The sequence below is a fragment of the Cebus imitator genome, unplaced genomic scaffold, assembly GCF_001604975.1.
Source record: "Cebus imitator isolate Cc_AM_T3 unplaced genomic scaffold, Cebus_imitator-1.0 Scaffold26, whole genome shotgun sequence".
Classification (NCBI taxonomy): domain Eukaryota; kingdom Metazoa; phylum Chordata; class Mammalia; order Primates; family Cebidae; genus Cebus; species Cebus imitator.
The window spans coordinates 10839610-10867006 of record NW_016107341.1 but is presented as its reverse complement, the minus strand read 5'-3'; the positions used below and the strand labels follow the sequence as shown (position 1 = coordinate 10867006).

Below are 27397 nucleotides of genomic sequence, written 5' to 3'. Positions count from 1 at the left end.
CTATACCAATTAAATTACTCTTTATTAAAGGGAAAAAAATATTCTTTATTAAAGGGAAAAATAGTATACTGCTAATATGGCATAGATTCTCTATTCGCTGCCTTTCATTTGTATCAATACAATAGAGTTTATGAAAAAGGACCAAGAAGAGAAGTTAATCAGAGAAGGCGAGGTTTAGTACCTAAGACTCAAAACCCAGAGAGCAAGCACCAGGGCCAAGGTCTCAGGACTAGACACAAACATGGGACTTAACAAGAGCCCCTGGTCTCCCCACAAGCTGTAGCCCACCAGGCCAGCTTGTGCCACTTAAAGCACTGCTTGGAATCCTGCCTGAAGACTGGCAGAGTAGCAGAATTGGGGAATGAGAGAGAGATGGCAAGGAGAAGATAAAGGAGGGGAGGAAGGAAGAAGGAAAGAGGATGGAAGAAAATGAGAAAATGATCTCAAGTTTATAACTAAAAATACATTTATAAATCTTTTCCGGTAGCAGTTTTAGATTGAAAGTGAAATTTTAATATATCCTTAGGAATGAAATGAAACATATTTAGTAAAAGAAATTATAATTTATTGTTTATAAACTTCATTTGTGCATTTACTTACTACATGTTGAGCGTAAAAAAACTGGAGGAAACCAGGAAGAGTCTGGGTGGCAAAGAAACAGTGCAGTAGCAAACCATTTGTTGTAAGGTGTGTGGTGAGTACAGTATGTGGGCAAAGCTTTCCAGAAATGGTTTTGTGTGTCTCATTAATGTTTGTTTATGTGGATGTTTATGAGGTATGAGTATGTGACGTTATTCTGTTTACTTTCGTGATATGAGGGCAGACTGAGGCACACTCACAAATTCTAGAAATGTCATAATTGTGTTTATCTATAGTAAACAAATACCAGAATAGCAATTAAAATGAATCCAACCAATCTAATAGCCACCATAATAGCCATTTTATTTATACTCAGTTCAAAAATTATATTAACATTAAGTTATAAAAACTATATGTTAATAATTCAACATTTACATTTCCTTGCATACTGTGGAATTCTTCAAATCTATATAAATAATATGGTTACATATGTTCAGTTAGTTTTAGTGTCACTCCTTAGGACTTCCTTTAGGGTATTCAATGTTAAATGTTCACTGTATAACACAATGATTTAAGCAGTTTTCTAGGAAGTTCCATCATTATTTATGGCCTAAGTGGTGAATTATGTTCATAATTGGGCATATATAACCACAATTGGAGAAATTATTGTGTTGATACTTTTATATTGCTCTTGTAAACATTTTCAGTTGTATAACAAACATTATCCAAAAGACTCCTGTGGGTAACATCCCCCATGGACACCAAGGAAGGCACAACCAGTGCCTGAAGAATATCTTAGTTTATAGTGTTATTGCTCAGCTGTTTCCTTTATATAATCCTGCATATATAATCATATATTAGTTTATAGAATTAGTGCTTGAAGTATAACTTACTGCTTAGATATACTGTATCTAGTTTATATAATCATACTTAATACTTATATCTACTTAGTTCTATATAATCTTTCTATATAATCATAGGTATTGTAGTCCGAGCTATACTGACACATTTAGTGCTGATTTATATAATCCTTCTATGTAACTATATAGTAGTTTGTAGTAGGAGGAATGCCTGGAGCAGTCACAGAACAGAAGTAGTATGTGGGAAAACAGCCAGACCAGGACGAGAACTGAAGATCCAGGCAGTGGTGTCCCTGCCTGAAAGGGCATACGCTATATGACAGGCTTGGAGCAAGTGCCTCTCCTCCTTACAAAGGAGTTGTAGTACCTTGCATCCAGTTCCTGTGGAAAGTAGGCCTCAGGCCTGAGATCCTGGAAGTAACCGAGGGAGAAGAACCCCTCCGGTGTGACCAGTCACGGTGGCTGTATACCCTGTCAGTCTTTTCTCCCTTCTGTGCTAGCTTAAATCATCCTCCCATAAATATCTTAAGAGAAGAGCACAAGTCTGTCAGCTCCCACTGCATTAAGCTTACAGTGTCCTTCTATTAGAAATCCTTTGAAGTCTCCAGTCCCAGATAAGAAGTGTTGTGCACAACACCTGTTGCGCACAACCCACCACCTTGCCTCAGTGACCTAGTGAGGGTGGACCCCTTTTCTGTAACTACCCTCTACTACTGCGCATGGCACGGCCCACCTCTCTGCCCAGGTGACATAATGGGGTGGTCCCCTCGCTTGTGACTCACGTGTTTATTTATGCCCTATTACTAAGCCTATAGATGAAGACCTTACTCACGACCCTGCCCCCTGCTTATGATTAATAAATACAGATGCTCTTGGGCATTGAGGGGGGCATCGCTGATCTCTGCTCACAGGTGGCATGGCCCCCCGAGTTCAGATGCTCTTCACCAGTTCTTCAGTGTCCTGTCTCTTTACTTCTCGGGTCCTGCACCTCAACACAGCATGAGGGACACCCCATGACCCTGTGGGGCCCCGACTGCCCTATAGACTCTCAAGTCCCTCATACAAAAATTGCTTGAATTACTAAGGGGTGTCTCAAATAAACTCCATCATGCCAATGTTTAGCAACACTTTCTCAATTCTTTCAGATACACACACACACACACACACACACACACACAAATGTATATACAATATATACATATATTACATTATATATGTACACATAAATGTGTATATCTAATGTGTATATAATGTATATATTATATATGTGTATATATAGGTTAGATATATGTGTATATATACGTATACATACACATACACATACATACATAAATATAAGCTGTCTTAACCAAATGATTTTTAAAGTTAAAGAATCCTGAAAATACAGTTCTGCAAGATGAAATTTATCACATTATCCGTAGCTAAATCATCTTGGAAAGTGTCCTAAAATATTCTTGGGAGAACTTTTCATTTTTCCATTCCAATGAAAGATCTTGTATCCATTTCTGTGCTGAGGCATCAATTTACTACCATCCTCATTTAATTCATTAGATTCAACTTGTGGAATTTATGGTTGTAGCCTTAGCAGTGTTTACCTGCTTCCTTTAGATTTCCTCTGGGATATGGAAGAAAAATTTGAGATGACGCCCTTGCAAAGTGCTATCTTACAGATGCCTTTGAACTCTGCTTTTTCAGGCAGGATTGAGGATCCGAAGGAAATGCTGGTAGTCCTTTGTGTCCATCATTCGCTTAACAAAATTTCACTTAATATTTGCTGTGTGCTCAATATTTGCTTGAGCTGGCTTTAACTCTGGGAAAACAAAATAAGTAAGAAAATAGAACATTTTTATAGCACTTAACAATGTAGTAGAAGGCACTGGGTACATACAGAGCATAGATCTCCAGAAAGTGGCATTTTTGTAAACAGACTGGGTCTGTATATAGGTCCCCAGGGTGGCAGGGCCTAACGAGGTCCTTCATGAAGGCTTCTTAGCAAGGAGAATCCCTGCAAACAACCTGAGTCACTTGAAAGGACAGAGAAAGGTTTTTCAGGTGAGAAGGCAGAGTGAACATAGGCAAGGCATTGGAGGGAAGCATATGTGCCCTCCTAGAGCAGAAGAACCAGGCCTGGTAGCTATAAGCCATGTCAGATAAAGTCGCATCTATCTAAAGAGCTTATCTGTATCAGCTCAGGGCTTCAACTTATTTAATAGACAGTTAAATGTTAAATTGAGGTTTTAAACTCATTTAATTTAACTTTTTAAAAATCAAATAATGTTGTTTTTTAGTTATTTAATAGAGGTCTACAAAAGAACCTCTTTCTCTCTTGAGCAATAGAGAAATAGAACGAAATTAATTCTTAAGAAAAATTATTTGGGTAGTTGTATTAGGGATGGCTTTGTCACTTCCGTGGTAGAAATCTGCAATGAGTCACTCTGCAAAAATTTACCAAGTAATATGCTTGTTCATTCTAGCTTACCTCTTACCTCAGATTAATAGGATTCATTAGCCAAACAAGAAATAAAGGTAAAGCATTTAAAAACACGCCATGAAGAATAAATAGTTTGGCTTGCCAGACAAATCTATCTTGTGTATTACAGTATCCTCAGCCACTAGCCCAGGGACTCATAATAAATAGATGCTCATAAATATTTCTTGCCTGAGTGACAAGTAACCATTACAAAGACATCTATAATAGTATGTTACCAAGTGTTAAATTGATGTGATGCAGACATTTCATGCCAGGAAGTGGTTTGGGGGTGGTGATCTGAGGACCGCAATCAATGGAAAAGATGACCCAGAAAGAAACTGAGAATCACCAGTAAACTATGCTTTTAGTAAAACAGGTAGACAGAAATATATATGCATGTGTTTATCAGTATGTAATTGCCAAGCCAACTAGAATCAATTATTTGTTCATAATTTATAGAATTAGTACCTTTTTTCTTGAGGTTTACTTATGGATATCCTAAACGTTCAAGTTTTATTTTTGCATGTGTAATTTCTTTTTGCTGCTTTGTTTTTGTTTTATTATTGCAAGACAGAAGGAAGTCATTAAATCATAAATGCTTTATATTTATTAAGATATAAAAATGTTATTAGGCCTGAATTATCTTCTTTCTGTACTGTACATACAATGGAGTCTCAGATGAATGAGTAACACTCTGTTTATGTGAGTGTATTTTGAAAAATAAAAACTGGAAATTACAAAAGCTAAGTAACTAGAAATTACTCTTGGCTGAATTGGAATATTGCTTTATGAAAAAAAAAAAGACCTGGTATATTTTTTCTTCAATAGATGTAAAGGATAAAGTATCACTTCTAAAAGGTATTATATTTCATTTAGCATAAGAAAAGCAGTTGATTTTTCCCTTGAGCGTAATTCATAAACCTCATAATTACTCAGAACTTGATTCAGTAGGGAAATTTTCTCTCAACTCTTTTAGAACAGGTGATTCAAGAGGAGGATAAATTGACTACTCCATATGTTGGTATTAATTATTCCTCATTTCCTTCATGAACTTACTGAAATGTATTTCAAATTAGATCTCATTTTTTTTCCAAGAGTTATTCTCCCTGGTGAGTAAGACCTTAGGGAACTTACGATGAAATAGTAAAAACCTCTTCTGAAATATGGACATCTCTAAGTATGAGACTAACAAAATCTTTGGTGACCTGAACCCAAAACAAAAATAAATAAAACATTAGAAAATTTTAATAGCAAAAATAATACATATGTTTTATAAGGTTAAATATATGTTTTACCTAAGTGTAAGATTCTTGGTTATAAAATATATTCAGCTAAGATTCAAGACTTGATTTCCAGATCTTCAAATATTTGTATTAAAACAAAAATGAGGCCAGGAACAGTGGCTCACACCTGTAATCCCAGAACTTTGGGAGGCCAGGGCGGGTGGATCACGAGGTCAAGAGATCGAGACTATCCTGGCCAACCTGGTGAAACCCCATCTTACTAAAAATACAAAAATTAGCTCGGCATGGTGGCGCACACCTATAGTCCCACTATTCGGGAGGCTGAGGCAGGAGAATTGCTTGAACCCAGGAGGCGGAAGTTGCAGTGAGCCGAGATCATGCCACTGCACTCTAGCTTGGGCAACAGAGTAAGACTGCATCTCAAAAAAATTAATAATAATAATATATATATATATATATGGAATACTTCTATGTTAACTAAAATTTGGTAAGTAAAGATGTGAAATGGATTATGATTCCGGGTATCCTGCTTTGTCATCCCACAGTTGACCTTCTTAGGGAATGTTTATTTTTAAAAATGAGTTTAAATGAAATATATATACATATATTTTTCAAATCCACCTCACCCCAAACTCTTAAGCCCTAGCTTAAGTAATAAAAGGGAATATTCTGAAATGCTGTAAAGTATCACTAAGCCCAAAGTTCTGGCAAAGAATCTTGAGATTAATTATAAGTGTTTTTGAATTATTGGAAATAATTAAATATTTTATATGAATTAAAATATACAATTTGAACATAGATATTACCCCTTTCTCTTTTGAGATACTCGATTTGTCACTCATCTGATGAGGCTTAGAAAAATAAATGTCAGTAATTCATCCATAAATTTGTTCTATTAACGTTTTGGGGGGACTGTTCTAGTAGAAGGAATACAGCAGCGAACTACAGGATGAGAAGAAATTGATGATTGATGTAGACCAAATGGTCTCTCAAACTCGACTCCTCCATGAAAACTCATCCCATTGCTTCAGCCTAATATCTCTGAAACCCCGCTTACCCTAAATTTATTTTATGACAGGTATTTCACTCTGCTTTGATAGATACACTGACCATTTCTGCACATTTGCTTTTGCTTTTTCTAACTTAGATATTCCTTGAGGGCTAAGGAACGTACTAGTGTCACTTTCTGTATGTAGAACAGAATTTTACTCACACCTAGAACTAAAAACATGTAACTAAATTAAATTCATAGGTAAGGTTAGGGATTTCATGCCATTCCACACTGGTGCTGAATTAAACTACCCTCATTCTTGACTTCTGAGGCAAGGGAGTATACTAAATGAAATCCATGGTCAATGTTAGAATTTAGTCTGAGCCTGCAGTTTCCAGTTTCTTATCAATTAAGCAGGGACTCATCTGTTAAAGAGAAGATCTTTAAGATCTTTAGAATGTGTCATATATATATATATATATATATATATATATATAAAACATATATATAACATATATATTATATATTACATATATAATATAACATATATATTATATATATAAAATGTGCTTAAATTCACTGGGAAGAAAGCAAAGCCTAATATGCTTCCCCGATCTTCGAGAAGTTTTATTATCAAATAGATGTGGAGGGGGTGGGGGAAGAGTCCACATGGGAGAGGAAAATAAGTGTGACACTAAACATTGCTGATTAACAGACACAGACCACAGAGGAGAATGAGAGCGGAATTTGTTGGAAAGTCCAGGAAAGAGGGAGGTCTGGAGGGAGGACTTCATTATTTGGGAAAGAGATTGACAAGAGCAGGCATGGTACCACCAGAGGGTCAGGCGCCACAATGAAGGTTAGGGGAATGGCACCCTGTAGGAAGAAAGAGATGCAGGAGCTCTGCTAAGAACTGGGGACCAAGGTCAGAGCCAGATAGCAACAATGATACTAATGCTGTCTCTAGATTGCCATGGGTGGAGGAGGGGAGATACTTAACACTTGCTGCCTAGGGTGGAGATTAGTCCTCCTAGAAAATGGGCCAGGCATGAGCATTCGGGCGTAGGTTATGTGGGCCTTGGGGAACGGAGGATGGCCCAGCAGGGAACCTGGCAAAGCCAGACACATTTCTCTTCCTTGTGTTTCATGCAACATGGCAAAAGTTCTCTACTGTGGGCTTGGGAGAAAACTTGCAGGGAGTGCGCACTTGGAAGTGGCTGGAGCATGGCACGGAATTCCATAAATTGAGAGACTGGATCCCTCTCTGTTATGGTAGGAATGCCAGTGACAATGAAGAAATACAAATATTTGGAAGTGAGGGAAGAGGGATAGGACTAGAAGGGAGAAAGGCACAAGCAGGGAGGAGGACAGCTGTTCATTTTATATCCTGTGGTCATTGTCCATCTGCCATGAACTGGAAGAAGTCCCCTGATGAGGTTTGGGAAATTTAGCCAGGGAAGTGACTAAGAGACAAAATATTAAGTACAATAAATCACACACTGTCACATTTAGCTAGAAAGATAGGTTTGTAAGTCTGATAGTTGAAACAGAGATTATTCCTAGTAGCCTCATTTTAAACATAAACAAATATAAAACAGTAAGTGGAAGATAGTTGCTTTTAGAACTTGGTTGTTTTTCTATATTTTATGAGAAAGTCTTTCAAGTATAAAGGAAGCATGTTTTTAAAGTACAGAATATTTTTGAAGATTTTTATTGATTTTATTTTTCTACTTTACTTGACCTGTCTTAATCCTTAATATCAGTTTTTGGTAGATGCTTAGAATGAAAATTTTGCTTGCATATAATGTTCCCCCGTACAACATTGTCCTTGAAATATGTTTTCTCAGTTAATAAATGCTAAATTCCCCCATTGGTATTTTTTGGTGGGCAAAACAGAGGTATAGAAATAAACTCTAGATTTCGCTATCTAAATAATTGTTTAATCGATAATTTGGGTAGGCCAAAAATTTTGGACATATTCATTTCTCTAAATTCACAATTTCTATTCATAAAATAATGAATTATCTCAACTTTGGTGATCATATTTTACCAATATTAAATTCATTTGCTCTGTCAAGAACAGTTCTTGACAGATCCAAGAGTAATTAGAGGATTTCTGTTTATGCAGAATGGAACTGTTCTTAATTAAAGTCATATCTGTGGGCTCCTTTCAGTCACAATTGCCATCCCTGTCATTTGCGACTGAGAAGCCCCAGGACACTCCCCGCCTAGGCTGCCACAAAGCATTATCCGACAGAGTAACCATTTCTTCCTGCCCTGCTTCTTACCCATGAATCAAACTGCTACCCCTTTGACTAAGGCCCCTGAACTTCGACAAAGCATTAGCTGCCTCTATGTGCAGGCATAGGTAAAGCAAATCAAGCCTGGATTTCATGAGAGCCAGAAGCTGCCTGCATTGTGGGATGTGCACACACTGTCAGACATGGGGGACAGCAGCTGAGAGCATGCCTACCAGGCAGACGTTGGCTAAACTGCACTCCCTGTGTAGCCATTCCTCATGCACTTATGTTACCCATGATCACAGAAATGGTAAAAATAGCACTCTTAGGACCAAATTCTCATCTTCCCAGTAGATTTTCCCTTCTGCCTTGAACTCTGTATTCTACCCTGTGGATAGATGATGTATAGTAAGGTAATAAGAGTAATAAAAACAATTTGCTTTGAATATTATCAAGCAAAAAGCTAGCTCAGTACCAGAAAATAAATATACTTTTATAAAATTTACAAATTAATGGAACAAATTTATATAGTTATATCATATTATAAAACAAAATACCCAGATACATAAAATATTATATAGCATAGGTTTTTGTACTAGGAGAGGAACAAAACATCAATGAAAACCTAAAAAATATATTAAACCAGCCATCCTGGAAAATACAGCATTATATTCTTAAAACTGGGAGTCATATTTTAGACAACATTCATGAGTTAGTACACCTAGACTTGCCGTGTCATCAAGATATTGCTCTACTTAATAGTAGACTATTTTGATGCCATGGGCCAAGAGAACTCATACTTTTAGGGATTTTCTGGCAGATTATAAGGAAATTAAAATCTAAGTATGATATAATCATTGTTCAGTGCTGTTCATAGAAGTATCAAACTATGGATAATCTAGATAATGATGGTCTTGTTTGGGGCAGAATTATTTGAAAAATAATTGTGAGGTAACAAAGAAGGTTTTACTGTGTTTCTTAGTTTTGGGTGATAGAGTAAGAGTGTTTTTTCTCTAGTGAATAATATTGACTTCAAAATTCACTCTTATCTTCAAAAAAAAGGGATAAATGTCAGAACTACTTATCATACCAATATCTTCATGTTGCTCATCACATTTTTCACATTTTAATGTAGAATGAGGCAAGTCTGTTTCTTGAATGCCCTAGCCTAGAATAACATGTAATATGCCCTGGGAGTGGCAATGTCTACCTTTTTAAAAGCTTCCTAAAATTTTCCCATTCATCTCTTTCTGTCTTTCCACTCATTGCAGCCTCAGGTTAATAGTCCTGTTCTCCATTTATCCGTCTTGAAAAGATGAAAGGATGTGCTGATCATGCTAAGAGTTGTTCTAGTTTGTAGCAGGGAGTTCTGAGTAGCCAGATTGCATCCATTCTGTAACTTTATGATCTTTCTATATCAAATGCTGTTGTTTACATGCAGCTCCTGGAGCTGTGCTTGTCTCTGAGGTCTGAGTTTTGAGTAATGGCAGTGGCAGCACTCGTGCTCCAAGAATCCTCAACAGGGTTCTGTCCAGACACTCCTCAAGCCTTCAGTATTTATGGGTCCCACCATGCTATCTAGAGGCATGATTTCTGGCAGTGATTTTCCCCATCTATAAATTCTCTGAAATCAGTTCTCTGCTTCTGTGGCCCTGTGCTGCATTTGAAAAGGCAGCTTGTTTTTAAGACAGAGCTTTGGGGAAGGAGGCTGCTCACAGCAACCACTGCCAATCCCCAAGATAACAGTAGCTTCTTCTATTGCATTCTACTGTGATTTACTTTCAAAAGCCCTGGGATTGGTGGAGAACAGCATAACCAAATAAAATTAAAAAAAAAAAAAAGCTACCCAAACCTACCCAGGCCTCGAGAGACTACACACCAGCTGATTGATCCTTCTATAAACGTAAAACAAAATAGACGATACTCTTGAAGATATAGTCTCACAATCCCTAATCTGCAACTCCATATTTTTAAAAAATGGAAATAGCACAAGCCAATTCTTAAAAAATTTATGTGGTGGCAAAGTTTGACATGACCTGAATTCATTTGGCAGCAAGACCTGAGTTGAAAGGATTTGAAGCTGTTTATAATCATTATTTCTGTTACTTATGTGAATTGTCATGCATTTCACTGCAGAGGTATTAATGTGTTAGATCGTAGAGTGCTGCTCTAGGCCTGGTGTTTACACCATATTACCTTTTTGAAATCTGTAAGTTAATTAAGTTATTTGAATTATAGGATTCATCTAACCTCAAAGGATTATGGACCTATATGGCTAATATACCAAGGAAGGAAGTGACTCTTTAATTTTTAGTGGGTGTTACTGATACTTATATTTTAAAGTGGCCTTGACTTTATATCAAATGAAGCTATTCTTTATACTGTTTGTTATTATTCCAACTAACCAAGAGGGATGGAAAGAAAAGACAAAGTTTATTTGTGAATTTTGGAAACTTCCTGACTCTGTATGTGTATATTATGAAAATAGGCTACTGTACAATGAGCAGACTTTTAATGTACTTAATATGGATTGCATTTGATTAGTACATAATTGCTATATGTTCATGTGCTTGTGTATTCTTGAGATTATAAACTCTGAAAGCTCTTTAGCATAGAAACATTCCAATTAGCAAAGTTTGAAAGTTACAGGTTCTCTCCAAGTTCTGAGCTCCTGGGGTTTAATGAGGTTTATAAGGGTCAACATAGGCTTCATTTGGCAACACAGTCAAAAATGAATGGCAGGTCAGGTGTGGTGGCTCATACCTGTAATCCCACCACTTTGAGAGGCCAAGGCACGTGGATCACTTGAGCCCAGGAGTCTGAGACCAGCCTGGGCAACATGGTAAAACCCTGTCTCTATAAAAAATACAAAAAAATTAGCCAGGTATGGTGGCAGGTGCCTGTAATCCCAGCTACTCTGGAGGCTGAGGCAGGAGGATTGCTTAAGCCCAGAAGGTTGAGGCTGCAGTGAACTGTGATCGCACCACTACACTCCAGCCCGGGCAACAGAGCCAGACCCTGCCTTTCAAAGAAATGGCATTTTTTTGTGTTTATAAACATTGCTTAAAAGTCATTTCATCAGTCCTAATCTAGTTATACTATGATTCATTTCTATATATGAATATTTTAATTCAGTCAACCTGCTTTAAGTAATAGAGAAGAAAAGAACTTCAGAAATTACAAATTCTCATTCTCTCTTTATTCTTGTCCTGTTGTTAAATATATTTGATTGTGTCATGCTAAGCAAAGTGGAAAATAAACTTTGTAGTCTGCATTCCCTTCATCTGGGACCTGTGATTTAAGACATTTGTGAAATGTAGGAATTTAGTACAGTGCAAGCTCTGTACAGAGGTGGGTCTGAGTTTTGTGGGTCCACCTTTGAAGCTTACACAACTTGACTGAGGGCTGAGATATTTCTCAAAGGAACAAAATACAAAGTTACACCTTCCAAATTAGGTAAAAATGTGAACATTTATTTAGAATACAAAAAGAAATCACAACAAATTATAAATTATTTGAAATTGTACCACAAACATCACAAAATCAAGAGATACAATATTTTTATTAAGTGCCTTAAATGTTCTATAGTACTTTTTTCCTTATATCTTTTTGGCCATGTACTCTTAAATTGCCTTTTCCTATGAAAACAATTTAGTAATATTTTCTGGAAATCTTAGAAAGGTTGCTCTGCCTCTAGCCTGTTAGACCAGAGTTTATGCTTAATATTTTGCCTTTGCCAACTCCTTATCGATCATGTCATTTAGATTTTTAGAATCATTATAGAATTGGAAAACCTTTATCTTATTTATATTTCAGGACAATTCAACTTCCTTTGTGCAATGACTAATTTTAGCTGCCCTCTGAATTCATATCACTCATAAAATAGTGCGTCATCATTATCCTTGAGTCATGATGCTAGGTGCATCAGCACAGTGGGTGTAGGAGTTCTTGGAAGCTGTTTTTACACTGAGAATGACTACACTACAAAATGGAAAGTAAACTATGTAACTATATCACACTAACCCAAAATAAATGTATTTCCAACTCAGCTTCTCTTATCTGAATCCCAAAAGCAGTTATGTCCACTCTGACACCCACTGACTCCTAACGTGATGAAAGAGTAGTCCACATGGAGACAGGATCTTAGCCAACTGCAGGTGTTAGAAAACATGGCCATCAGACTCTACTGCTAGAACTTCTTCCAGGACCTCAGATAGTGCTCACCAAAGTGAGGGCCATGAAGCCAAAGCTTCATCACCTTCGTGGTAAATCCTCTTCTGTCTATGCCAAACATGTTGGAGCTGAATATTACACTCAGATTTCTTACATTGATACATATACATTCACATTCTGGCACTTGTCTTATTGACACTTCCTTCCTTCTTTCACACCCTCCTGCAAGTTGCCTCAACTTTCCCTTTCAAATTCCGATTACATCTTATCATCTTCCCTTGATTTCATGTTCTGTTGCTTTTGCCTTGTCATATAGGGACAATGGTGATTTCTATATAGTGATGTAGCTACTGTTCTGATTCTCAATAAGAAATAATTATTAATGCAAAAAATATTTTTTATTTAATGTAGATATTTTAATCCATGAGTTTATTTTTTACATTTGGAATATTCTACAGCATATGCCCATCACTTTATGACTCATATATGCTGACAAACAACTCTTACTATGGGTATACATGAGCAGAGGGAAAAGAGCACTGATTTAGGAGTCAAGCCATATAGTTCTTTCTCTGCCAGTTGAACTCCCCACATAACCATGGGTAAGTGTGGTAGAGGCTGCCTGGGCCTCTCACAAGTAAGCATGTTCATCTATATGATCTGTTAAATGTCTTACCACTGTGGTCCTAAGTCCTAGAACTGAGTAACAACAATGAACCTTGAGTTAAGCATAAATTTACTTTGGCTAAAAACATGGTTATTATGTTTTCTGTTTCAGTTAAGGCAGCCCTTACAAGAAATATTAAATCAGCCGCCATATCTTTATTTAACCAATTGTGGTTAATTTATACTTGTAGCTTATTTTGTCACCAGGGAAAGGTATTAAATAGAGGAACAGAAATGTAGCATTGGCAGAAAAATGTGATGTTGTTACCCAGATAATACTTGCCAGCCTGAGATGCTGTCCTGGCTCTTCCTAGAAGAGCACCAGTCTCTGTGATCATGGACAGGAGCTACAGATCACCTCATCTCCCTATCCTGCTGAAAATAAGTACTACAGAAAAGCTAACAATAATCATAATAGTATTATTGTATTTCCAAAAGACATTCTTCCTGGAGTTTAACTGATGAGTCTCAGAAGGGCTTTATTGCCTTCATTCATTCAAGTGTTCATTGAGCTCCTCTTCTGTGTGAAGGAGCTCTCGAAGCACTTAGAATTTGTGAAACAAAATGTTTGCTCTGGAGGGGCCAACATTCTGGTGAGGGGACAACCATCAAATAAATGAACATGTCAGGGAGTAATACATGCAATGAAAAAATTGAATCGGTGGTCAGTAAGTGATGGGGTTAGCATTTTATTACAGGTGGCCAGGGTAAGGCCTCTGAGGGGTGTAACCAGTGAATAGACGCCCCAGTTGAGTAAGAGAGTTAACCCAGCAGAAGGACTAGCTGGCATTAAGAGCCATACCTGCTGGTGTTTCGGTTGCCATTTAGTACTGACAGCCTTATGTCAATCTCAGTACTAAATGATGTTTTACTTCTTAAGTGAGAAGGGCTGTTTAGAGGGTCTGTTTTTCCTACTTGTTTTTTCTGAATGACAGCTGAGGTCAAGAGAAATGAGTCTGAATCACAAGACAGCAACTAGGCTTTTGAGTTCACATGTACCTCTAACATAAGAGATACTTTCAGTAGTTGGTTGACTCATTGATGAACTGATTATTTCATCATCTTGGCTTGGCTTCCTGTGACAAAAGTGGAAGTTACTTGTCTATTTTTTCTAAATGATACCAGGGACAATACTATTAAATAGAACCAGAATAAAAGTTGATACCTATTTCAGTTGTAATTTTAGATTAAGTAAAGTAGTTCCTAGATCAGATCAAGTTTACAATAAAATATTTGTTAGAATTATACTGATGAATCTCTCCAACATTAAAAGGAAGTAACTGTATAAAAATGTCTTCACCATTCTTTTTATTCCTTCATTTTTAAATAACAAGTACTGGGTACTGTTTTACACTTGTAAATATTATTTGTTTCTTTATGGTAAAATTGTAACTTTAGAAATAGTTTGTTTGACTGTTTATTTTGCTTACCTGAGAGGCCAAATTTTTATTTAAAAAAAAAATATGCAAGCCATCATGGAATGTGTTATTTAGGAAGCAAGTGTGAATTACATGTATATGTTAAAATTATTATTGCAATATTATATCAAGTTAACACTTTTCACATAATTGAGGTGGGAAATGTTGGGATATTACTTTTCTTGGAATGCAACTATATTTTTAACTCTCTTTATAATGCCTTTCCATAGATTTTTTTAAGCAAATACGTAATAAAGAAATTCTTTAGAAGGTTAACCTTTGTGTATTTGTATTGAGCACCCAGTTAGGAGTTCTCACATTGATCTGGGTGAAAGATGATCTAAGGAAGTGGTGGCAAAGGGAAAGAACGAGTATAAATTTATTAAATATGTAGGGCTGAGTATGGCGGTTCATGCTTATAGTCCCAGCTACTTAGAAGGCTGGGGGTGGGAGGACATCTTGAGCCCATGAATTTGAGGCTGCATGAATTCTGATCACACCACTGCACTCCAACCTATGCAACATAGTGAGACCCCTGTCTATAAATAAATAAGCAGGAAGAGGGTCTACAGATTTGTGTGACAGGCTATGAGAGCAGGGAAAGGAGAGGAACGGTCAGGGAACATGGAGAGAAAGATGCCCAAGTACAAATGGTATTTCTTCTTGGTTCAGTTTTCCTGTGATCTTCTCCCATGGTAAAATCTGAGAGTCAGCTGAGATGATGACTAGCAGGGGGTTAAAGTTTCAGTCCTTTTGGTTTTTCTCTCTTTATAAAACACAAGATCATTATGGCCCTAAGTCATGAGTCTGAGTGGAAGCAGCAGCACATAAACCTGCCCTAATGTGTTCATGTACCCTATGAAAATGTGGCACTATTAAATAAAAAAAAGATGAAGAAGCAAGAAGAAAGGGTGTTTTGTACACCAGAAGAAGTATAGTGAAGTAAGCAAAAGCATGGGTTCATATCTACTCCATTCTAGTTCTCCTTTGTTAGTAGGTGTCCTTGGGTGAAATTTCTAACCTCTTTACCTTGGTTTCCTTACTTGTAAAGTAGAAATGCCTATAGCAGGCCCTATAATTGTTCTCTTGAGTTGCTGGACTTCTTTTTTTGCATGGGTGCTATTAAAATTCTAACATCAGATTATCTGTTTTCTTTGGATGCTTGGAACTGCACAATTAAATTTTTAACTCCACTGTAGCAATTGTATAGACCTTATGAAGTATAACTCTTTATTCTACTTTATCTTACTAGCCTACTCTCAGAGAAGCTCCCTTCTTTTTAACAAGTAAAAGGAGATTCTTCTGTTTCCCTACTAACATATTTACCAATGATGCTAACAAACAGGTGGGGTACTCAGTTAGGTGTTGGTTTTTATATCGTTATTGAATTTATAGTGTTTCCTATAAAGAATAGGGAAATAGCCCAAAGTAAAAGACACTATAGAGAAAAAATGTACCATAAGTTCTTTTTTTTTTTCTTTTACTTTTAAGATGGAGTCTCGCTCTGTCCCCAGGCTGGAGTGCAAGAGTGCAGTGGCGTGATCTCAGTTCACTGCAACCTCTGCCTCCTGGGTTCAAGCAGTTCTCCTCAGCCTCCTGAGTATGTGGTATTACAAGCATGCACCACCACACCTGGCTAATTTTTGTATTTTTAGTAGAGACGGAGTTTCACCATGTTGATCAGGCTGATCTTGAACTCCTGACCTCTTGATCTGCCCACCTCAGCCTCCCAAAGTGCTGGGATTATAGGTGTGAGCCACTGTGCCCAGCCATCTAAGTTCTTTAGTAAGCAGTAATTGAATTTAATATTTAGCCCATGAGCAAATACGATGAGGCATTAGCTCCTTTTTTCTGGGGTAAATGAATTTATAAAATGAAATTTTAAAATATTCAGTCACAGCTAAACTTTGTTAAATAGTATGCACCAAGAACTGTTTTCTAGGTAGTTCTCTTATGTTAACTCCCTAATCTTTACAACAGTTGTGTGAAGCAGTTGCTGTTATTTTTCACATTTTAGAAGTGTGGAAGCTGGGACACAGAAAGAGTAAGTGACTTGCCCAAGGTCACACAGCTTAGAAATGTCAAAGCTCAGATTGAAACCCTGGCAGCCTGTCTCTTCTATCCACTCTCCTAAACCTACACAGACTTCCTCTCTGGAAGGTATCTTATGTCAGAGGCAATTTTACTCTTAAAAGTGGAATACAAAATTACATAGAATTGTTAGTATTGCTAACAAGCATTGAATTTCATTATCATGTAGATGTCTCCCAAATAAGAAAAATTAAATATGATCTGTTTAAGGCTAGATGCTACATTATAAGATATACCTACCATCAGAGATGTTTTCTCATTACTTCATCACATTACAAATTAGAGAAGCATTTTTCTATAGAGTTACAATTTTATTAGATTTCTTCCTACACATCAAAGTGTTAAAGGTTTTTTTGTTTGTATTTGGGGTGGCATCATTCAAAATGAAAAGACACAATATTTGGTTGCTGGAATATCAGTACTTCTAATTTTGACTTACTAAGATTGATATGCCCACTTAAGAGGTATGAATGAAGTATGTGAGGTAATGGATATGTTAATTAGACTGATCTAATCATTCCAGAATGTATACATATATCATAACAGCACATTACTCCATAAATCTGGGCAATTATTATGAATTAAATTAATAAAAAATATTTGAGAGTAAGAGGAGAAGGGCCACAAAGGAGACTCAGAAGCAATGCCAGTGAAGCAGGAGAAAAATCAAGAGGGTGGTGGAAGTAAACAGAAGAAGACGTCCCAGAAATATCAGATCAGCCTCGACAAATCCTGCCGCAAAGTCGAGTAACTGAATTTGGGAAAGTGATCTGTTGGTTTGGCAACATGAACTCCCCAGTGACCTGGGGACTAGCCAAGAGCAGTTTCAACGGAGTACTTGAGAGTAGAATCCTGGATGGAGTGGGGGAAAGAAAACAGGATGTGAGAAAGTGGAGGGAATCACTGGATGCCCCACCCCTTGGACAAGTTTTGCTGGAAACGGCAGCAGAAATAGGAAGGGAAGGAGCAAAAGGTGGGGGTGTAACATCAAGAAAACTTTTATTTTTTTGTTGTTTTAAGTTGGGAGATGAGTTGTATATTGATAGATGTTTATAAGATAATAGACATTATCCAGGAAATTCACTGGGAGAAATTGATGATGCAGGAGGAAGAGTGGAGAACTCTAAAGAAGGAAGGGGAGGTGGAATCTAGGTAGACCACATGAGGAAGTTAACCTTTGATTATAACAGAAATATTTAATCCACTGTAACAGGAGGATGGCAGAAAATGCTGGTAGGATGGTACATTCGGACTTATAGGTGAAAAGATGTGGGCATTATAATCTGTGTTCCTGTTTTTGTAATTACATGCTTTATATTGTTAAGCCAATAAGAATGAACTTACACATAGGATTTTACATTAAAATGCTGAGAAATTTTTTAAAAAACAGGATTTTTATATTTAACCTCATCATACAAAGAATTTATTAAAATAACACAAATTCATAGGCACAGTTGATAAAGTTTGCCTTCTATATTATGGGGTTGAGTAAACAACAATAATAGTATGACAGTTGCTACAACTGTAGGTTTATCTTTATCATTTACCAATTTATTTGTCAATTTAAACTCAAGAATTGATAACCAAGACCACTGGAACCAACTACCTTTCACAAAAAAAATCCTATCCTGTCTTCTCCCAAACTGGGGGCATTGAAGTATTCTGGGGCATCATTGCAGGGGAGCCAGATTTCCTAGACTATGTGGATGTTCTCTCATTTTATTTATGACTACCGAACCATAGAAACCTTTAGTCATTTTTACCTTTATTGTGGGTAAAAATGAAGTATATGGACTTTCCTCATTAGCCCGAAAGAACAAAAGAAAGTGCTTGTATTTTTAGAACATTTTAAGTCCATCAGTGCCTCTCAGCCCATACCTTTATAGCCATAGCTCTCCATCACCTTTCCTCCTTCAACAACTCCTTAAATACTTAAAAAAATTTGCTGCTTCAGAGTGAAGGATTTACATTGGAAGTGGTCTGAAGGAGGGAAACAAACAGGCAAATAAGATGATATTTTGCAATTGACTTTTGAAATTGTCCTTCCTTGCTGTTTTTAAATTTCAACTTTGGCAATTAAATATCTCTGATTTAAGAGAGAATAATAAAGTGCCTGTTACAGGTGATGTCTGCTTAGCATTCCCTCCTAAATCCCTAAGAGGTACTTTGAGGGGTGTCACAGTGTCTGGGTACAGGGAGCCAGGAGTGACATTAAGCGCCTGGGCACACGAAAAACGGGTGAGCAATCACTAACTCTTTCTTCCTCTCACCTCAGACAGAGTCAAACAGCCATTTCAGCCTGGACAAGAACAACTTATTCTGCTGACCAGAGTCTTTGTGACAGTGGGATTGCAATTTGAAGGGTTTATGTGAAGAAAAAGCTTACCCAGCTATATATACAGCTGCACCAGGCGGGAATAGGGAATCATTTATCATTGGCCTGGTATAGTTTGGAAGGGTAATCTGGTGGGAGTGGCCTCTGAGTGAGGCAGATTTCCAAAGCTGAGCGACTCTCTTGGGGGTGCTCCTTCCAGCTGGGACCTTCCACCTCAGTTCCCCTGGCATGGGCAGTGCCTCTCCACTGGCTGACCACTCATACCCTGAGCCCCAGTCATAGTCTTCCAGTGGTCCACCCCTCTGTTGGAATCCCTTTGCCTTTTTGGCCATCTTTTTATATACGAACGCTTCAAGATAACCCTGGGCCAGTTCTGCTTCTTAGAGTACACATTTGATCTGTAGGAACTGTGCATCTTTACCCTACTGGGGATGGAAGTGCAGCTTTTGCCTCAAGGGATTGAGGAATTGTTAGAAGCACAGAGGTCACGTGATTCCGCTGACTTCTGGAAAGAGCACTGGCAACACTAGCTGTGTGAGAACCAGGGGGGCTGGGACAGGGAGACTAACCATTATTGCAGAGATCTGGCAAGAGCCAGTGAGGGTCCCTTGACAATGGCAAGGAGGAGGTGTATTCAATAAAAACTAATGTTTTAAATATAAGAAAACGTGCCTGAGTGGCTGAGGAAAGACTCATCTGCCAGGTGCCTTTTTGTTTTCTAGATGCATAAAAAATTTAACCTTATAACATTGAGATGGTAGCATAAGGAAATAGATGAAAGAAGTCATATTTGACATCAATGCCATATTTGTACACATTTTTATTTTGATATATGCAAGCTTTCCTTCGCTTTTTTTTTTTTTTTTTTTTTAGCCCGAGTCTAGCTCTTTCGCCCAGACTGGAGTGCAGTGGCACAATCTCGGCTCACTGCAACCTCTGCCTCCTGGGTTGAGGCGATTCTCCTGCCACAGCCTCCCAAGTAGCTGGGACTACAGGCGTGTGTCAAAACACCCAGCTAATTTTTGTATTTTTAGTAGAGATGGGGTTTCACCATGTTGGCCAGAATGGTCTCTATCTCTTGACCTCATGATCCACCTGTCTCAGCCTCCCAAAGTGCTGGGATTAACAGGCATGAGCCACCATGCCTGGCCTGCTTCTCTCTTCTTAATTTGTAAATAATTCATAAGAAATTTTATTCTGTAAGGAACATTTTTGGTTATCATTTGTTGAATACTTTCATTTTTCGGAGATTTGCCTTATACATTTGCTTTTAAGTAGTTAGGGTGTACGAGACATAAAGGAAGCACATGAATAACATTTAAATTCTTGAGGCTAAATGGAACTTTCCTTCGCAATCACAGATTCTCTGCTAGACCTCATTCTTGTTTGTGTTGAAGTTTGTCTTACATAATCCTGCCTGTCACCATTTCCAGTCACACAGTTTGATATTTATCTTAAGCAGCTGCTCATGAAAAGTAGAATTTTAGCAACGATTAAAGTGGCATAAGGTGGGTTTCCATTTGAGATCAGTGTTTCTCAGTAGCTTTCCTTTGAATATCCCTTTCTTTCATGCTTTTTCACTTACCTTTTGGCTGTGAGAATAAATCTAGGAAAACTGCTGTTTGGCCTTTTAGTACATTGCCAGCTCTGGCAATTACAAACTAACTGGTTTTGTACTAAACATCACTGAAATAAAATAAATGAGTCTGATTAAAGCTTGGAACCCCTGAGCACTACAAATGAAGAAGTGTCAACAGATGCCATTTGCTGAAACTGAGGCTCCTGTAGCAGATGGGTGAAAGTTTAACATAAATTGCACTATTTTTTTTTCTTTTGGTTCATTCGTTTTAAAGATAGTATAAAAATTTCTGCTACATCCGTTACAATAAGCTTCTGGCAGATATTTCAGGGCTGTTTCGGGCATTCTGAGAGCTTTGAAATTGTAGTCATACTATGCTTTCTTATATGAATTCATTTGACATGTAAAAACAAATTCATATTGGCTTAAAAATTTTCTTTAGTGTTAATATTTCCAGTGTGGAAATAATAATGATAAGTAATGACCAAATATTCACAAAGGGACATAATCTCTATTTTAAGTCTTTAATGCTAAACTATGCTACAGTAATATCAATCACATTCATAATAGTACTCATTCATTTAGTATTTGAATTTTCTTTACAGTATTTTAGTTTCTCATGTACTGTCTTATTTGGATAATACACACACAGAAAAAGAATGGTGTTTTTATTCCTGAATGTAATGACTTATGTACCATTTAGTATAATCACTCCTGATTGATATTAACTTGCAAGAGTCATAATGATCTTATTAGTCATCCCACAATACTTAGTTGTTTCTTCGTATAGCACTAAGTATTTATTTTACAATTTAATTTAGTAGTTCATATATCTCTAAAGAAATCTGCAGTTTATATTTCTTTTACCTTTTTTTCTGGTTCCCAAGATTATTTATCAAATTATATTTACCAGAACAGATCACAGGAAATTTCAACATAGTTAGAAGAATGGGGAAGTTACAAAATATCTAATAGTTTAAAAATTATCTAAAATATTTATCAGAAAAGGAAATATGTATTTGTACTATTTTTTAACCTTGAAATTTATTGTTATTGCTATTTACAGGGTCAGGTTCATGTCGCTTTAGTTATTCAGACCCCAGCATCGTCGTGTTATATGCCAAGAATAATTCTGCGGACTGGATTCAGCTAGAGAAAATTAGGTTTGTTGTAATTTAAAGTATTTTCATAAATTCCGACATAGATGAAACTCGACTCGCCTATATGCCTTTATTCCACCACTAACTTTTTCTTTAGGGTAAAAAGGACTGTGGTTGTTAATTATGTCAAAGTCTATGGATATGCATATTATGACCAGCACTGCTCAAAGAAGATATTGTTAAAAGTGTCATTTTCCATTCAGAACTTCCACCGTCAGCAGTACTTATAACAAACCATTTTTGGTAAAAGTAAATTTGCGATCATAGCTTTTATGATGGCATTCTCCACAAAATAATATCACCACCCATTGCTCCAGGTTGCCTGACACAGGCCTGCCTTATGGTCTGGAAACACATCAGATGACCGCTTAAATCCCTTCCAGTCTGTGATGATATTGAGTTAATAGCCACAGGGCTTTTACTTCTAATCTGCAGTTCTGTCACATCCTTTCTAACTTCCCTAAGGCTAGTTCTAAAATTCTGTTATCATCATTGTGATGCTACTTGTAATTACATATTACATTTTCTTTATTAAAAAATATCTCTCAATAAGAAAATGAGGTAGGATGCTCGAGGATGAAGAAACTTAATCATGTTAAAAAGATTTTTCTAGATTAGAAAACTCAAATTATGTTTGCCACTACTGCACAGTTTAAACCATGAAATAAAATTCTAAATGGATGCTTAATTTTAGGTATAAGATATTTAAAGGAAAAATACCTTAAACTTCTATAAAGTGATTATTATGATTGGGTTAGCTCTTAAATTAGCATGACTTAAGTAGAATATTTTCTATCAGTTTTGTGACAGCCTTCTTTCTTCTACAAGCTATTTTCCTTATTACATTTCCATATTAAAAGAACTATTATTTAGGGTAGCAGAATAAATATTAGGCTGTCAGTGTAATAGTAAGCCAATTTGTCTAAAGTTTCTATGGCATTGGTGTTTTAAAATAATAATAATAAAATAAAAACTTCACGAATCTTAAGTCTGTTCTAACCAAAAACTGAGAAAAGTGTTTCTAGCTCATGGATTTTAATAGATTGTCTCTCTCTGTGTCAGGAAAAAATATAATGTATGGGCACCTGGTATAAGCTGAGCTCTGACATACTGTGACAATTTTATAAGAGAACATTTTGCTTTTCTTTGTAATTTCTAGTAGTTATGAAAATTCATTCATATTAAATATTTATTTCTACAAATGATTTTAAACAAAGCAATCTAAATATTGAAGAACGTACCTATATTTCCATTTTTTTTCTCTTTCTACTATGCTGTATATCATAGTTAAGTAAATTATGGTACATATTTCTTGCTAGAAACAACTACATGTTTTTGATATGATGCACAATTAAACTACATATTTAATTACAACATATAAAGATTGTGTTCAGCGGATCCCCAAAATGGGACTTTCAGTTTTAGCACAGGTACCAAACCAATGCAAATTCCCCTTACCATTGGTGGTTAGAGTGAAAGTGCTCTCAATCACTACCTAAAGCCAAAATATATTCTCCTCATCAATTTCAACTCTTTTTGAAGCTAAAAGCATAGTCATCATGAAATATTTTAAAAGAAAAGGGAATTGATTATCCCCAAAGGTAAGGTACACCATCTATAACCTATGCTGACAATTTTACGGATATATATGTGCTTCGTTGGTGAGTGAGAAATATGGCTCTTCTCTAGTCCTTTCAAAACTGATTTATAACAAGCCCAGGGTACCCACTAGTTTGCATTTTAGTACCACTCTTAATCTTAGCAAAGGCGATCATTTTTACTATAGCAGGTTTCTACTTTGGTAGAAGAAAATGTTTAATAAAAATATTTTGTTATATAGCAGAAGAACCTAGATTCTAGTAGAGGTAATATAAAAAATCATGTTATATCATGTTTTTAAGGATGATCTATGTGAAATTGTGAGGTATTATAAGTGAGAGCATTTAATTACAGCAAATTTCACATTTCATATAGACTAAACATATGAAAACATATCTAGTTATTAGAAATAAAATAATTTAGACTGATTATTAAACACATTGTGCAGAGTGGTTTCTAACAGATGCATAATTTCAAAGTAAGAATCAACATTAAGATCACAGTTTTGCTGGGTATGGTGGTTCATGCTTGTAGTCCCAGCACTTTGGGAGGCTGAGTCAGAAGGATCACTTGAACCCAGCAGTTTGAGACCAGCCTGAGCAACACAGCAAGACCTCATTTCAATAAAAATAATAAAAATCAGCTGGGCATGGTGATGGAAGCCTGTAATGTGAGCTACTCAACAGGCTGAGGAGGGAGGATCACTTGAGCCCAGGAGTTCAAGGTTACATGATCTGTGATAGTGCCACTGCACTCCAGCCTATACAACAGAGAAAGACCCAGTCTCAAAAAAAAAAAAAAAAAAAAAAAAAAAAAAAATCACACTTTTATACGTTTTCTCCTTATTATCGAGTAACCTGTTTTAGGTTGTATGCCAACCACGTGCAAAAAAATGTGCTGTATATACTTTGTGATTTGTGATTTGTTTTTTACATAAGCCGTAACAATGTGTGCCATTTTCTCTTCAGTTTTTCCTTTACTGACTTACTTGAACATACTTAGTGCCTGATTTGTGTTCCATGTAAACCTTTTGTAGGTATTTAATACTTGAACTGTTATTATTCAATGTGAAAATCTTAATAGTCAACAAATACTAAAAGATTTAAGGGCTACGAGATTGTGAGTACTTTATCTGTAATAAATATAACATTCTTGAGATCATGAAACTACAATCTTAAGAAAGAAAATTCATCTCTCAGAAAGAAAAAGTCAACGTTGCTGAACTTCCCATCTCTCTGTATGTTCCAGAGCCCCTTCCAATGTCAGCACAATCATCCATATCCTCTACCTTCCTGAGGACGCCAAAGGAGAGAATGTCCAGTTTCAGTGGAAGCAGGAAAGTCTTCGCGTAGGTGAACTGTATGAAGCCTGCTGGGCCTTAGATAACATCCTGGTCATCAATTCAGCTCACAGACAAGTCATTTTAGAAGATAGTCTCGACCCAGTGGACACGGGCAACTGGCTGTTTTTCCCAGGAGCTACAGTTAAGGTTAGAGCTCTTTTTGGTTTTTGGCTTTTTCTTAATCTTTATTCTCCTTTCTAAAAGTAAAGCTCAATAAACCAAATTGTATAAAGATAGCTATTTTACCACTATTAAAGGAATAGATAATATACTTAGTTATTTTACTCTACATTTCAAGGATGGAAAGTCATTAGTATAAAACATTCACTTGTTTATTTACTTAACAAGTATTTTTGAGGACCCACTATGCCATGTACTGGGCTGAACCCAGAGAACATAACCATAAAAAGTCAGATGTGTCGCTTCCCATTGTGTGGATGTCAGTTTAGGTGGGGGAGTTGAATATGTCAATATGCAAATAGGAAATAGCCTAATGGTTATGATTTGCTGAGAAAGTTCAGAGTATTGAGAAAATAACAGTACCAAATCCTGACTTGAGGACTTACAAAGGCAGGGTAGGAGAATAGGGAATCCAGGTAGAGACTGAACAGTAATTTGGAGTTGGCCAGGTAGGAGGAATCGTGTGCCTAGAATTATAAATCAGATACATTAAGACTGTGTTATAGGCTGAATGTTTGTATCCCTCCACCTCCCCAGAATTCATACATTGAGATCCTAACTCCAATACAGTGGTATAAGAGGTGGGCCCTTGGGAGATAATTAAGTGACGAGGGCACAGACACCCCAGAGAGCACACTGAGAACTGGAAAGTGGCCCTTACTGAACATCACATCTTCCAGTGCTTTGGTCTTGGACTCCCCAGCCTCCAGAAATGTAAGAAATATTTGTTGTTTAAGCAACCCAGTCATAGTATTCTGTTATAGCAGCCCAAACTAAGGCTGGAAGGTGAGAGTGCAAAGTAAAAGTCTTGGACAGAATTCAGAATAGTTGTCTAATACATTTTAAGTTGAGACTTGTGATAGAAAAGTCTATATGGCCAGTGACAAGACCTTGAAGATCTTGTAAGACTCAGTAGTTTGAATTTTATCTTGAAGGTGGTAGAGAGGCACTGAAGTGATTTAAACAAGAGCCAATTATATTTGTTTTTGAAATATCCCTTTGAGGATAGAGGACTGAATGGAAGGAAGAAAGAGCACATCCAGAGAAACCAAATAGGAGGCTTATTATAGTAGTTCAATGGGAGATCATATTGGCCAGAATTAGGAGTGAGAGGATGGAATAGAAAAATGTGGCTATTTCAGATTTTTAGGGAACAGAAAAGGTTGGGGATGTACTGAAAAGATGAAGAAATGATAGATGTCAGGGACAAGGTGTGGGCAGTTGGGTGAACAGGTGCCATTCATTGAAAAGGAAACATAGTTAAGGAGCAGGTTTGCAGAAAGTTGGTGAGTCCCTTTGGCAATTTTGATTATCTTGAGGGAAAGCAAAAAGGACTGTTTGGTAGGAGGTTAGATGTTTGGGTGAGAAGCTCAGAGAAAGATCCAAATTTGGCACCATTAGCCTTGTGAATGGGAGTTGGAATCATGGGCTTGCCTGCCCAGGGAGTGCATGGAATACAAAATTGCACTTAGATGATATGAAAATGCCATGAGACCCTCAACTGCATCCTCTCAAGTATCTAACATATGAAAATAAAATACAAACACAGTTTGAAGAGTTTTTTTAAATGTGTGTCACTGCTACAAAACATCCTGAGCTAGAAAGGGCTGAGATCACAAGAAAAGTAGCAAGTAGAATAGAAAGATCAAGAATGCTCACCAACTTTTAACAGAAAAACTATTACGAATTGTTTGGTGTACACAGGAACTCTCCTGACACAAATGACTTCTCCCTTAACAAGTCAAACCCTAGTCATGTTGCTTTGATTTGAAATTATACTAATTGACTGACATTAGGAACAGGCCTCATGTTTGCTCAATACAAACAGTAAACCTTATGGAAATTTATTCTGACAGGGTCTGAAGTCATGGCTCCTTAAAGAGCTGTGGATTTCTTCTATATGGGTCTAGAAAAAAATATTCATCAGAATAGCCTATGTCATATCCCACAATCACTTGATTAAAAGAGGAATTTCTGCTGTCATTGTTCAACACTGGCAAGCAGATGCATAAACCCAGGAGACCTTGGGGCCTGAGAGTCACATCATTTAGCCGTGATGATCATTTATCATTTGGTCTGAGGACCCTTTATTGCATAAATGTACTTTCTGTTTCATTTTACAAGCCATTACACTAATCTAATTTGCTATTCGGTTTCTCATTGCATGTACTTTGGTACCACCCATGATAAAAATGCATGAAGTGTGGTTTGCTTTGGTAGTAATTGTAATTATGTTACAACTTTATGTGGAATATGCTTTGCTTTGAGGTCCCTCATCCTACTCATAAGCTTTCCAATCACACGTTTGAGACTTGCCAAGTGACCTATGTCTCTTAAGAAAAAAAAAATCATTGGAGTAATAATTTATATAATCTTTGACTTGGCTGTTGGGTAGAAATTTTTCTCTGATGTTTCTTTTTAAAACTTCAAATAAATGCATTAATAAAATCTAAGAATTTATTGTTTTAAT

At 36.7% G+C, this 27397-nt stretch overlaps 1 protein-coding gene across 1 annotated transcript in view; it reads left to right on the top strand.

Annotated features, from left to right (window-relative positions):
- Positions 1–27397, top strand: part of RELN (reelin) — a 288489-nt gene that overhangs the window by 23941 nt on the left and 237151 nt on the right. Inside the window, exons 5-6 of the mRNA XM_017523146.1 lie at positions 21713–21809; positions 24654–24894. Of these exons, the coding sequence (XP_017378635.1) occupies positions 21713–21809; positions 24654–24894 (338 nt within the window). The remainder of the gene's footprint in view (positions 1–21712; positions 21810–24653; positions 24895–27397) is intronic.